We start from the raw sequence: 14,127 nt of genomic DNA, 5'->3' as shown, positions 1-14,127 counted from the left end.
AATTGTAAATCATCATTGATCTTTTATTTTACATGTATTTTAGAGAATTCTAATATCATTTCTTTTTTATATTTTATACACATTTTACAGAATTTTAACATCTTTATCATTATATATATATATATACATATAAATTTAACATCTTCATGGCTTATTTTTTTATCTTTTATTTCATATACCTTTTTACATAAATTTAACTTCATCATTTATCTTTTATTTTATACACATTATTTTAACACCTTCATTTAGCCTTTTTTTTACACAATTTATATACATTATTTTATACACATTATTTTAACACCTTCATTTAGCCTTTATTTTATACACATTAATTTATACACATTATTTTAACACCTTCATCCTTCATATTATATATAACAGAATTTTTAACATCTTTATCTTCATTTTTTTATCTTTTATTTTATATACAGTTTACAATAACTGTAACTTCATCAATTATATTATTTTATATGCATTTTACAGAATTGTAACATTTTCATCATTTATTTTTATCTTACTGTACTTCATATTTACATTTATTTATAAGAGTTTAACTTCCTAAAGTTTTGTGTGCCATTCTTTTTATTTTTACATTTTTGGAACTTATTATTATTGTGTCATCATATGGCTATTATAATGCTGACATGTCAATAGATGCATACATACATACATAGACACACACACACATACACACACACACACACACACACACACACACATACATACATACATAGTTCATACAGCATTACTGCGTTTTTGTCAGGAAGTTGCTTTGCCTTAATGAAATTAAACCAAAGCCATATAATGACCATTTGACCCACCAAATTATACCTTATTTTATTTAGTGATTCATTATTTTTTGGAAAATACCTAAAATAATTTATAAATCTGAAAACTGAAATTTTTTATCTTGTATTCCCTGAGATATATTCAAGGAGCTTTTGGCAAAATATGCAAGTACTTGTTTCTACAAATATAAGGAGTTTTCAAAAACACAACTAAGTTTTTTATTTTAAAGTTCAATGATTTGCCAAGGTAATTCCTCAAATGTGTGAAATTTTCAATGCTGTGTGAACCACAAGGAGAAACAAATGAGAAATCTGTAAGGTAAATCATGTTTTAATATCAGGAAAACCTCATATAAAAATCTAAAATTGAACATGATTTTTTAAATTTACAGTTGCATTTCAACTTTTTTTGTATTTAAAAAAATAATTTGCTGAAATAACCTGTCTATGCTGGTTCTGGGTCCATAATCTGACCTCCTTGAGGATGATTTTGGATTAAAAGCAACCTTGTCCCTGTCCTTCACCATTCTGTGACAATTACCTCTGAACAAAGCATCTATGCAATGTATAGAGTCCAATCATTCTTAAGTCTTAATCTATAGCTAGATGATGATTGGGATGCTAGCTATGTAGCTAGCTTGCTAGACAGATAGATGGCTAGATGGCTTTACACATTTCCATTACCAATGGACACACATGAAAAAAGTGACAAGTAAGCCCTGACTTATCACCAGGAGGTGATTGTACAATCTGACAATAAATAGACACAAAGAAACATAACAATAGTGCACATTCATACAAATGATCATTTCATGTTCAAAAGTTAAACCAAATCAAAATGTTGGCATCTGAATGGTCAAACTTGAACCCTATGAATCAATTCATCATATGAGAGATTACTCTCAAACCAATGAAACCAAAGCTGAGCAAATCACTTTTACTTTACACACTACATAGGCAATGACTATGCAACTTAACTTTAGATATGTATTATAAATATGAAGAATGGTGTTTTTGAAATAAATAAAAAACATCAAATAACATTCATTAGTTAGAATTTCAATACTTTATAAGAAAATTAAGCATGCGAGATTCTTGAAAAAGTTCTGAAGGTCCATGTTCCAAATGACACAAAAACCTATCCATTGTTTACTGAGCAATAATGGCTGAAAGAAATGTCTGCAATGACAAGAATGCAAGAAGAATAAGATGAGAATTTCCTTTTTGCGTATCAATGCAAAGCCTATAAAAATGACGTTAATCAAAACTGCAAAATATATCATTCTCAGCTGAGGAAATTATACTTTATAAACAGTCTTTGACCCTTTCTTGTCACATAATATAGGGAAATCTAAGCCTCATCCTTTTAAACATCTAACTGTACCACTAATGTCATTCTTTTCCCTTATGGTGGAAATGGACGCCACATTCGGTCATGACCTTTATCAAATTTATGTCATAAGACCGATATTTTTCTGGAAGGTGAGGAGACTATAATGGGAGAGTTAAGTGCTGGCTCAATTGCTGAAAAATTGGGAAGGGAGGACAATGTCAATGGGCTGTTCACAAAACTTGGAAACTGGAAGGCACTGGCATGGGAACTAACTCTTGGACTCATCATTGGACTGAGGGAGCTCCAGAAATGTAGCGGCACAGGTGTCCTTGGTCCAATGAAAAAAGGTGTTGCAACTGTAGAGAAATGAGTGGACGACATTGCCTTTGGGCTGGGGACTGGCACGTTGATGACTGCTGTAGTGGATACGTTGATGTCTGGTGGTTGCAGGGGACACAGACTAAGAGGACTGGGTTTGGGCTTTCCGTGGGTAGTTGTTGTCCCTGTAATTGTTAAAGAATTTGTATCCGACTGACGACTGCTCGAAACTGACCTTACATTGGACTGACTTTCCCTGCTGTGTGATTCTTTAGTGTTTTCGTGGGACAAGTTTCCAAAGGACGTGGAGGCAGTTTCATCTGTGCCGCGGCTTGCCTCGTCTGACTGCGATGTTTCGGATGTTTCCTTTTTGATTAGGCATGCCGTTGCCTGGGTAGCTGACGACTTGATGTGGGCGGCATTGTAGGAAGCCATGTGAGGAAAAGTTGTCTGTCCATATTTATTTGCAAGACTTTCCATTTTCACCCTAAAGGGAATTTTGTTTTCCGTTTTAACTATTTCCGGAAATGAAACAAATTTGTACACAAATTTTTGGCCCATCACTTTTCTAATGATGTTCTTATCGTAGTAGTAGCGGAGTGCCCGGCTTAACTTGTCATAGTTCATGTTAGTTTTATTTTTCCTCAGTCCCCACAACTTGGCTACTTCCTCTGCATTAATAAGTTTGAATTCTCCTTCATTATTTGTCCACTGAATTATATTCAGATGCTGATTATTCAAAAGCAGTTCCAGCAAGAACTGCCACAGAGTAATATTCGAATCCATACCTGTGAAAATAAATGAATGTTATCACATTCCAATCCAATGAGGTATGTATAATGAATTAAACTGAAGAATGAAATGTACAGTATTTAAAACTAATCTTCACAGAATATCATAAACTGGCCCAGTATAGTACCCACGACGTGATAACGTGATTACATGTTTAAGGACGATTGGGTTTTATTTTTATTATAACACTGCTGAAGAGAACAAAGTTCATTGCTAGTATTATATTTTACGTTTGCCTCTGTAATGGAGAATGTATTTTTCAGCAGCGCAATTAGCACCTGACCACCAATTCGACAGTGATAATTTTCCAGTTAGGTCAACACAAAACTGAAGTAGCGCGTCTTGCTGTCCAGTTGAAAATACTGCACAGTTATGGATAACATGAAATGCAAATCTTGAAGTCTGTCAAATGTTCTGGAGTATCATGAACTTTTTAATGATGATAGTCTTTCGATTAGAATAAAGGGAAAGTAGAACACGTCATCTTAATTGGCAAAATATTGGTCCACGTTACACTCTGTGGTAAATATTCCGCGAATCATATCATGGGAATCAAATTTAGTGCACAGTCTTTCCTTCATTCAAATCTTCTATTCTCTGGAACTATAATTTGAGTAGGGTAAGGTCTGAATTTAAATTGATTGTTTTATAATAATTCTAAAGAAATGGAAATAAACTGCTGAAGAAAATACATTTTGTGGGTTCTTAGTTTAACAGATCTTTTGGCGCACATTATTGGGTAAATCATGCAGAGGAAATGGGAGCTATATGCCATCACACACACACACACACACACACGAGACGAGGGATGGCCTTGGTGGGTATTTACCTTGTTCAACCTATCGTTTCTTAACCCCAACCTTGTTATGACCCTTTCTGAACTATCCATGTTTTGTAAAGTTGGATAAAGAAAGCACCCAAGACAAATTTAGTATCCCCTTTAAACATTCCATTTGTTTTTGTTGTTCTGTGCGCGCGCGCGTGTGTGTGTAGTTTAAAACATGGATAAAGACAGTATCCTCGACGAACGACTAGACGGTTTGTCGGGTGTCTAGCCGCAACTTAATGCCTGAATTGTTGTATCACGCAGAGGTAATTTGAGTAGTGTGTCATATATGATTTTACAAGTTTGTAAACGTTACCTTTAGTAGTGATAACTGGATTTATACATTATACGGCATGCTTTACTGGTTGTATTAAAATCCGAGGTTAATTATCAAAATACGTTTTATTTCAAATATGAAATACCCGGTAAATATACATATAGGTATATACCGAATCACACTGTCTATTCGTTCATTTACTAGTCCATACATAATCAAAAATATATTTTAAACATTTCTCCGCCTCTTGTAGCAATATGCTTACGTCACTAGTTCAATCGGAATTTGACTCTGACAGTGCCATAAGTGTCCCAAAGAGCTCTACTCCTTGCAACTGTGTCAAAATATTAAACTGGTGAGCAAAATCGATGAACAGTATACGTGCAGCTGGATAAAGTTACGTACGGACCAGTTGAATCACTTAATTCCAGCCTTTTGTAGAGAGAGTACTGGGATCATTGTATATTCGATATTTTCATAACACTGGTTTCATATGGAGAAAAACAGCAGATACAGATAACGAGTACGCCTAGAAATACGAATTTGCTGTGAGGCATGTGTAGAGTAGAAGTTTACGACTCCTCCAGACGTACAGGTCGCGGTGCAATCTGTAATATCAGTGATCGAATTACCTCTCAGTCTATACACACATGTTAAAGTGTGTATCGTTCTAATTTAATGAGAAAATGGGCCAAGTGTGGGACGTATTCGAAGCTGCAAGCTGTTTTACAATTCTAATGGACATTGCATACAAATATTTTCTAAAAGAATACGCAAAATCTAAATGTTCATAATGCAGGAACTGATAGCTATTTTTATTATTTTGTATATGCATTTTTGTATTTCTTATATTTCTCGAGATAGGTTTTCATGTTCGTTGCACAGTAAGTAAACCGTTTTGTCTTTGATATCCCCATAGCTCTGGTGATATTAATAAGCTACAAAATTTGTAAACTACGTTTTGAACAAAATAACAGATTTAAACAAAACTACCGTATTTCCTGCGACAGGTGAATTTACCTGCGTAGACCCTGCTGATAGATGACGCGTGGAAGTCGATGTAACCTACATCTGGAAGCCCCGAGTGGCCATTAAAATTGCAGTGCTGCTCTTTGTTTTTAAAACTGCATTTTAGGTGCTAGTTATAAAAATCGGACTCGGCGAAATTTACATTCAGAAGTATTTGTGCGCTAAAATAAAACCAGTTTTAGGCGCAAGCCTACTGCAGCATACAAGTTACCCATAAGAAGGCTTGTTCTGACAAAAGTTCCCGCAATATTTTTCAGCCAATTAGCAACTTTCATTCATTTAAATACGATATTTACCACACATAGGCTAGTTCGTAACTTTTCAAATAATTAGGTGTCTGTGCCCAAAGGAATGTGGCATGACATACTTCTGTGTGACAATTTTGGTAATGGTATGCATAACATGTCAAGATGAATCAGCTATTCGTTTTTCATTATTGTTGTTGTTGTTGTTGTTGTGGGGTTTAACGCCATTATTCAGCACACGATATGCTATACATGGCGGCCAGTATTAATGGTGGAGGAAGAACCCGGAAAACCCCGGAAAGAACCACAGACCCACGAGAAGCTACTGGCAAGCTTTCTCGCATGCCCACATTGACTGAATCCGAGACTCGAACCGGCGCAGACAGAGGTGAGATGGCAGTGATCCGTAACGGAGAGTGCTTTAGACCAATCGGCCACTCAGGCCCCTTTCATTATTGTACATCGCATGCAAAAAAGTCAGTACTGTGTTCAAAGCAAAACCTAAATCATCAATATTCGTGAGTGTACCTGCAAAGGTATTTCAGAAGAAAAAAGCTTATTGCAAAAATAAGCAACCTAAATTAGTAGAGGGCACTGTGACCTACTTTTGTTAATGTTAAGTAGCGCTCTTCAAGACGTTTGTAGGAACTGGAGTGGAAAGAAAATGACTATAATCGCGGTAACTCGAATTCTTTTGCAGCGTAAAGTAATACATCTCAAAATGCATCAATACATTTTTAATCACTTTGTTTTCAATTATCATCTTTAGCATTGCGCCAAATTACGAAAAAAAGATTTTTCGAGTGCAAGTTTAAGTTTCAAAACATTCGGTCACTCAGTTCAAGAGACTGGTTTTACCCAAATTGTACCGGTCATACCAATGCGATTATTCAATTTTTGTTCTTATTGTCTTGAAAACGATGTTAGTCACCAACACCTAATGATCTCCTGACACCTATCAGTAGGAAGCTTAACTACCAGTCAGAGAGAATACTTCATGTTGTGTGCAAACAGTAGCGTCCCATGGGGGGGGGGGACGGGGCGGTTGCCTTGAGTGCCACAGATCTTGGGGCGCAAATAACCCTTTGGGCCATCATCGTCGCCCCGGGCGCCATTCACCCTTACTACGCCACTGTGAACAAAATGTGGGTATCGTATTCAAAGAAACCCCCTTTACGTCTGGTGACTCTGATAATCATAGCTGTATTAAAATCTCAAACACCTAATCAGTTTCCAAAATAGCTTCTACGTAACTTCGTGAAGATTTGGTCAAAAAAAAAAAAAATAGATATACCCAAGAGCTGTTTGCTAACACTTTATACAAAACCATCACAAAAACTATTTGTCGATATACTCTGACTCAAGCCTTTCCTCATGTGAACGGAATCGTTGAATTCGTGGCACGAAGTCCCTTGCACAGCCGCAACCGAAAATGGTAACCATTATGTCATGTTATTGATATTGGCATATAGCTCACTGGTCAAGTTCTCTATGGTTTTCTTAGCTAATGATGACTTTTTTTCCCTCGACTTTATCATCTTTTAACATACTGATATATAATTTAGTTAATACTCTATAGTAGAAACTACAAGTGGTCACTCACCTTTGTTAAGATCGGAAGACATTCTGTCCAGGCAGAGTCTCTTAGCCATAGGTTCCAATTCTCCCTTTGTGGATTCTTCAGACAGAGCAGGCGACGGAGTACCCCGAGGCCGGTCTGCAAAAGGCGGAGATATAATTGTTGTCTTGTAAAAAGAACAAGAATTGCAGTAGTCAAAATAACCACTGTAGAAAAAAGACAACATATTGAAAGTGTTTGTCTAGAAATTCATGAAGTTTCTTTGAAATATGAAAATATCTCTTTGTCGCTGAGAGGTCTCTGCAAGAGATACCGAAGTTGGTCGGTACACAGAAATATCCCCCTATTAAAAGCTCTATTGGTGATAGAGTGGTAAAATTAGTTACGTCCCAGAAGTGTTTTTTTTTTTTTTTTTTTACAGCGTCTGATCTTTATACATCACAGCTGCTCGCAAATTCTTCAAATTAAGTTACACGCCGACAACACTGCTATCAGGGCGGTCGTGCTTCCAAGACACGAAAACCTACATCCAGAAGGCCTGATGCCAGTAAATACGCACTACTCCACTCGCACACCATTATATATATATATATATATATATATATATATATATATATATATATATATATATATATATATATATATATATGAGAGAGAGAGACTTGTAACACCGGCATATTTTCAATTTCAGAGAAGATAATATTCAGTTGGAAAGTTTAACATTTTGAGAAGATAATAACGTTCAGAGAAGATAATATTGTGTTGAAAAGTTTAACGTTTTGAGGGATATCACTGATCTGAATATGCTCATATATCAGTAGACTTCGAACCGTCAACCTATCCAAGATATCACCTCCATTAAGCAGCAACCTGTCTCACCAGTCACTTTCTCAAGGCGCCCTAAACCAAAGTATTGTTAAAATTATCCTCTTTAAAGCGACCACGTGTCTTAAAAGACCACTTTGTCACTTTCTTCAGCTGGTTGCTTAAGCCAAGTTTGACCTCAATTCAGTTTCTCTGCATATCTGTTGTTTCGAGTGTACACGCATGATATTTGCTTTTTGAGACCAATGAAATGATCGACTGTTATACCGATTAGATGTGCAAATCGTCAGGTACACGAGCTTATAATAGGCACTGTCGATATATGCAAATCTCTCTCCCTCTCTCTCACACACACACACACAAATCGATTATAATTTAGAAATTAAAGAAGATGCTAATTTGCAAGATATATGTGTTAAAGGCATAACTAAGTCTGACTATTCAAATTATTTACATCCCAAGTGTCCCAGCTGAATTAAAGTAAAGACTGGTCTGGGATAAGTTTAAGGAAAACAAGATTACCGTGAATGGTCCATTGTGTGTTCTCCGCGTGTTGAATAGTCCTACTAGGACTTGGTTGATTCGGGACATTACTGAACATCCGGTCTCAATGATCTTGATATTTGGTTGTTGTTGTTATAGGGTTTAGCGCCATTTTTCAGCATCTGATAGGCTATACATGGCGGCCAGTATAAACGGAATCGGGTCACAATTAGTACCCGTAGTTCTAGTCTATTTTTAGAACATTGTTTCCTCTCTCATTTTGGTGGTGATAGAAGAGTTTTATTTATGCATTTTTGGTAGGGATTTAAAGGTAATTGTTTATTCTTGATAATATCAGCTCAGGGTGTTGTTGTCTGTATGCATTTCGGCGACAGTGCACAGTGAGTAATAAGGCCTTGGTGATGATCCGGAAGTGAAATCCGTGTTCTGTTTACATGCTGCTCTGTTGACAGTCCAGCATCTCAAAAAAGAGCAGGTCAACCTTTGACAATAACTTCACCGTGAAGTCATCTTTGAAGGTATTTTAGATTAACATATGATTTGCATTGATTGTCAAATAGTGGAAAGGTCAGTACTGAGAAGCAAATGTAGAGAACATATAGCAAAATTAATTGTGTTCTATGTCCAAATGGTGGAGGAAGAACCTGGGAAAACCCCGGAAGGAACCACCGACTCACTAGAAGCTACTGGCAAAATTTCTCACATACCTACATTGGCCGAATCCGAGACTCAAACTCACGCAGAACAGATTTCTTCTTTTAGTGACAGTTAACCTTATCTATACTGGCGCTAAATATGTTGATATCTTACTCCACTGCAAGTCATCGCAAAGTCTGGCTCAAGTCAGTGATGTGAACCAATGCTGTTGTACGGAAACCCTTTTATTCTTTCAGTCACAGTAACCTTATATTTTGACCATTTGACCCTGAAGTCGTCAGGTGTATTCCAGAAATACAAGTTATTTGCGAAGTTTGATAGGGTATATGGTGCAGAACTCGGATTACTGCGCGGAAAGGAACAAGGTAACACAGTTTGATAACGGTAGATAGTGCAGAAAGGAAGTAAAAGACATGCAACATGATAACATCATATGTAGCACCTTATGGAGACAGTATAAAAATGTGTGTTTGGGGAAGGGATGACAAGGCTAGACTGACTTCCGCGAAATGGCGTAATGGGGGGGGGGCTATTTTGACTTCCGCGAAATGGCGTAAAAAAATACAGGTATAAATCACGCTCACCTAAACCCATTTAAGGTATATCGCAAAATGACTTGCTTAATGTGAAAATCACATTAAAATGAGGTAAATGTTCATTTTATTATCTTTATCTATGAATATTCGAGTCTCAAAAACGTGCAGGCTTGGCATATTACGCCTCTGTCACGAAGATCAATTAAGCGCAATGGAAGGGCTAAATAAGTATGTTAGAATCATTGTATGACTGATAAAGCAATTTGTGACTACGTTGACTTCCGCGAAATGGCGTAACAACATGAAATGCTTACGTGATTTGGTCTCACTAATTTGTAATAACCGCCGCCATGTATGAGTAGACACCGTAACACGTTATTTGCAGCCATCCGATAAGCAACTTTGATCGTAAATAACGTTCGTGACAGTAGTTTCCTTCCGCCATTGCAGCTTCCAACTATCATGAAAATGGTTATCAACTTTTAAAAACTGAGGAACCCTTTCATAAGGTATCCAGATTAAGGGATTCACTGAACAGAGTGAAGCATTTTTCAAGTACAAACCTGAACATCCCCCTTAACATGAGCAGAAATAGGTCATAACATGTTTCGTTCTCTTCTGCACTAAGCTCCAATTTCTCGGCATGATATAGCCAATAATGAATTCAATGCGCCGTAAAAAAATTTAATATAAAATAACAAAAACAAAAGCCAAACAATCAAACAACATACGTTTAGAAACTACAGGCAATTGCTAATAAACAGTTTTGGGAATCTGAGAATTATGTAAAATAAACATGATTCGCAGTTGACTGTCCAGCGTCTCTGCATTCTTGTTCATTAACGTCATTTTAGGTAACAAGTAAGCCATAATGCGTTTACCCTGGATACTGACGTACAACAGCTAGGGTTGAACGCTTTCAATTAACGTCCATTCGTAACAATAAGCTCAATCACTAAGATGCGGATCTCTCATTAATACATATAACACTATTAATCACACATGTCAAAGTTCTTACTAATAGAGGCTTATACACTAAGTCTTATCAAATTATGTTTAAAAAATACAGCCCACAAAGAGGTAAAGCGATCATGTGAAACGCACGATCATATCAATGATTTGCGCGAATGTTCCTCGTCGTTCGATTTGAAAAGAGCCTCATAAAATGTAGTTTTCTTGATAAGTAATTTCCTAAATGAAGCCTCCTGAGTGGTAAATCAACATTTCCAATCAGATGCACACTTACAAAACCAATGTTGTTGTTGCTGTATGGTTCAACGCCATTTTTCAGCACAGGATTGGCTATACATGGTGGCCAGTATTAATAGTAGAGGAAGAACCCGGGAAAAGCCCGGAAAGAACCACCGACCCACGAGAAGCTACTGGCAAGGTTTTTCACATACCCACATTGGCCGAATCCGAGACTCGAACCCACGCAGACAGAGGTCAGATGATGGCAGTGATCCGTAACGGAGAGCGCTTTAGACCACTCGTCCACTCGACAAAACCAATGTCACTCATAATCTAACCAACCACAGATTTTTATCTTATAAGCCTACTTAACGAATCGGAATATAATCGGCTCAACATTGAAGCCTTTAGATTGCTAACAAACTAGGCTAATATGATGCAAGACACCTCACTTACAAGCAAGAAGCTCAACCAAGCAGATTTAATATCAGCCCATTAATATATATTTATGTCGCTCATACGCGAAATCATCATATATCTTGAGGAAGGAAGACTCAACCAACGTACAATCTTTTCCTCTGGTTGAATATTTATTTAATTAGAAAATGGCATTATGAGTGGTAACAAACTCTGACAACCAGATGCAAGCTCCAAATTGGAGTTCCAGTGCAATGCAAGCAATGCGTAGGATGCTTATGAATATGAGCAACGGGTAGATGTCGCTCATATCTGAACTCTTCCTAAAAACTGCTGATATAAACTTATATTCCAAGCTGGATCAAAATCTGATCTGAAATATTGCCTCTAGAGTGGAAAAAGCAATTTTTGAGGGACATAAAATCGACGAAGCATGGCGGTACCATAAATTGACTTGGCCCAAGTTAAACCACACATCTAGCATGATCCACTTACAAATCCTCCACTGACACTATTATTATGCCTGTGTTCAAAACAATACTGGAGTGAGGCTTTACGTTCGTGATGAAAGACACTATTGCGCCTCTAACTGATTCGTCATTTTCAAAAAAAGAAGATAATATCTTTAATAACTTTTACCCTTAATATTTTTATCAATCGATAAAACAAATCACTGTCAACATCCTCACAAAAACTGATGTCAACATCCTCACAAAAACTGACAATATACACAGTAAGATGGGGAGGGGGCAGCGCAAGGGGGGGGGGAGGGAGGGAGAGAAAGACTAATTATAAATACTTTATTTGTAACTGAAGACACCCGACAAATACACAATACCATTATAAATAGTCCAACTCGAAAAAAATGCGTCTGATAACATGTGTGCTCATGCGAATGTGTGTGTGTGATTTGGATTATTTTACCTAGCTTTAGCAATTTCCCAGCTAAATCGCAACGATGTCTGCAGTGTGGCAGTTTATGGTGATGTCGAGCACTGGGGCATCATGCTGCAGACATGTAGCATGAAGCTGCATGATGTCCCATCAAGTCGCACTATCTTTACACCAGGCCGACCAGTCGTTAACATTAACCTATTAATGCTGAGCGCCTAGCGAGGCAGCAGTTAGTACAATTTTTTAAAAGTAAGTCTTTGGTATGACTCGGTCAGGGTTCGAACCCGAGGACGCTCTAACCACTAGATCACAGAAGCGGTCCTCATGCGATTGAAATAACTTAGTTTAAGTTCATAGATAAATTAGTACATTTCTAACATACAATATTTTGCATAGATATATCTCGCATTACTCAATTAATATATAATATATACGTCGATTTAAAAAAGTATACATATTATCTTTAATATATTTCTTTCTTAATTCATTTTAGCTCAGCCTAACGCATATGCCATTCCTCGTAATCCGGGAAAATGCATACAAAATGCAATTTCTGGTAACCAGGGCAAATGCATAGAAAATGAAGTTTATTTTTAATCACGTGATTATTTTATTGTTGACAAATTGAGATATTCAATCCTGTTTTTCAAGTTTATTCTGTCTCCCTATTTGAATCATTAGATAATGGACACCTGACTTCTGCGATTATCTTACTAATAAATATACTTCTGGTTAATAATAAGAGTTTGTTCAGATTCCGATAGACTTTTAGACTGGCTGTATTAGTTTCATTTAAAAGTTTCTCAACTTTTCCTGACCTTCGTTGACATATCGCATGTTTTATACGCGGTGACAAAATTAAATTAATGTTTGTGCATCACCAACATCGTCAGATATCCATATATAATAAGTACAAGTCTTAACGTGTATTGCCTATGTGATCAGACCGCAGACATGTAGCATGATGTCCCACCCAGTCACACTATCCTGACACCAGGTCGATCAGTCCTAACACTAACCTCTTAATGCTGAGCGCCAAGTGAGACCGCTGTTTATACAATTTTTGTAAGTCTTTAGTATGACACGGCCAGTGACCGAACCCACAACCTCTCGCATCAGAGGCGGACGCTCTAACCACTAGGACACCGGAGCGGTTATATTATTCCAACTAAGACCAAACTAACTGAAAAACAAATTTGTTATGATGCATCCTGAGTAGAAACAAAAATTAGACAATTAATACGCATCGATGTCGCTCATAATTGATAAAAAAATCGGTTGATAAATAAAGTCTCAGGAGGTGTCTGTGTGTGTGTGTCTTTTGGATTTTTAACGTAGCTTTAACAGTTTTTCAGTCATATAGCTACGATGTCTGCAGTGTGACAGTTTATAGTGATGTCTAGCACTGGGGCATCATGCCGCAGACATGTAGCATGATGTCCCACCCAGGCCCATTATCCTGACACCAGGCCGACCAGTCCTAACACTGATCTCTTAATGCTGAGCGCCAAGAGAGGCAGTTGTTAGTACCATTTTATTTATAAGTCTTTGTTATGACTCGACCGGAGTTCGAACCCCCTACCTACCACATCCGAGGCGGACCTCCAGAGAGGTAATGAGCGATATGAATCTCCGGTGTGCACATAAGCTAATTAGATAAACAAGGTGTATACATATGCAATGACAGCTACTGTAGTATATCCGATGTATCTTCCCAAAATATTGAGAGGCCCGAAAGTGTTTCAGTTGTGGTGTACGTGTGTGTGGAAAAAAGTCATTCATTACATGAATCAAATTTCGCAACGGGCAGAATAATATCGTCTTGTGCAATAACTCAAACGGCACATATTTTGCCCTCCGGGTGTCATTTTCCCCATCCAATGACCTTGATCTCGAAGCTAATGATTATTGTATGA

At 37.1% G+C, this 14,127-nt stretch overlaps 1 protein-coding gene across 2 annotated transcripts in view; it reads right to left on the bottom strand.

Annotated features, from left to right (window-relative positions):
- Positions 1-1,103: 1,103 nt before the first annotated feature.
- LOC149774334 (uncharacterized) overlaps positions 1,104-14,127 on the bottom strand; it is a 28,728-nt gene continuing 15,704 nt past the window's right edge. For both annotated transcript variants that reach the window (XM_089945475.1, XM_089945476.1), the window contains 2 exons: positions 7,212-7,325; positions 1,104-3,227 (listed from right to left, as the gene is read on the bottom strand). In XM_089945475.1, coding sequence (XP_089801601.1) covers positions 2,245-3,227; positions 7,212-7,325 — 1,097 coding nt within the window. In that variant the 3' untranslated portion in view covers positions 1,104-2,244. The remainder of the gene's footprint in view (positions 3,228-7,211; positions 7,326-14,127) is intronic.

The sequence above is a fragment of the Sinohyriopsis cumingii genome, unplaced genomic scaffold (genome assembly GCF_028554795.1).
Source record: "Sinohyriopsis cumingii isolate HCF-2022 unplaced genomic scaffold, ASM2855479v2 utg000349l, whole genome shotgun sequence".
NCBI classification, from domain to species: domain Eukaryota; kingdom Metazoa; phylum Mollusca; class Bivalvia; order Unionida; family Unionidae; genus Sinohyriopsis; species Sinohyriopsis cumingii.
Note: the sequence above shows the minus strand (reverse complement) of the source record. Positions and strands in the feature narration are given on the sequence as shown.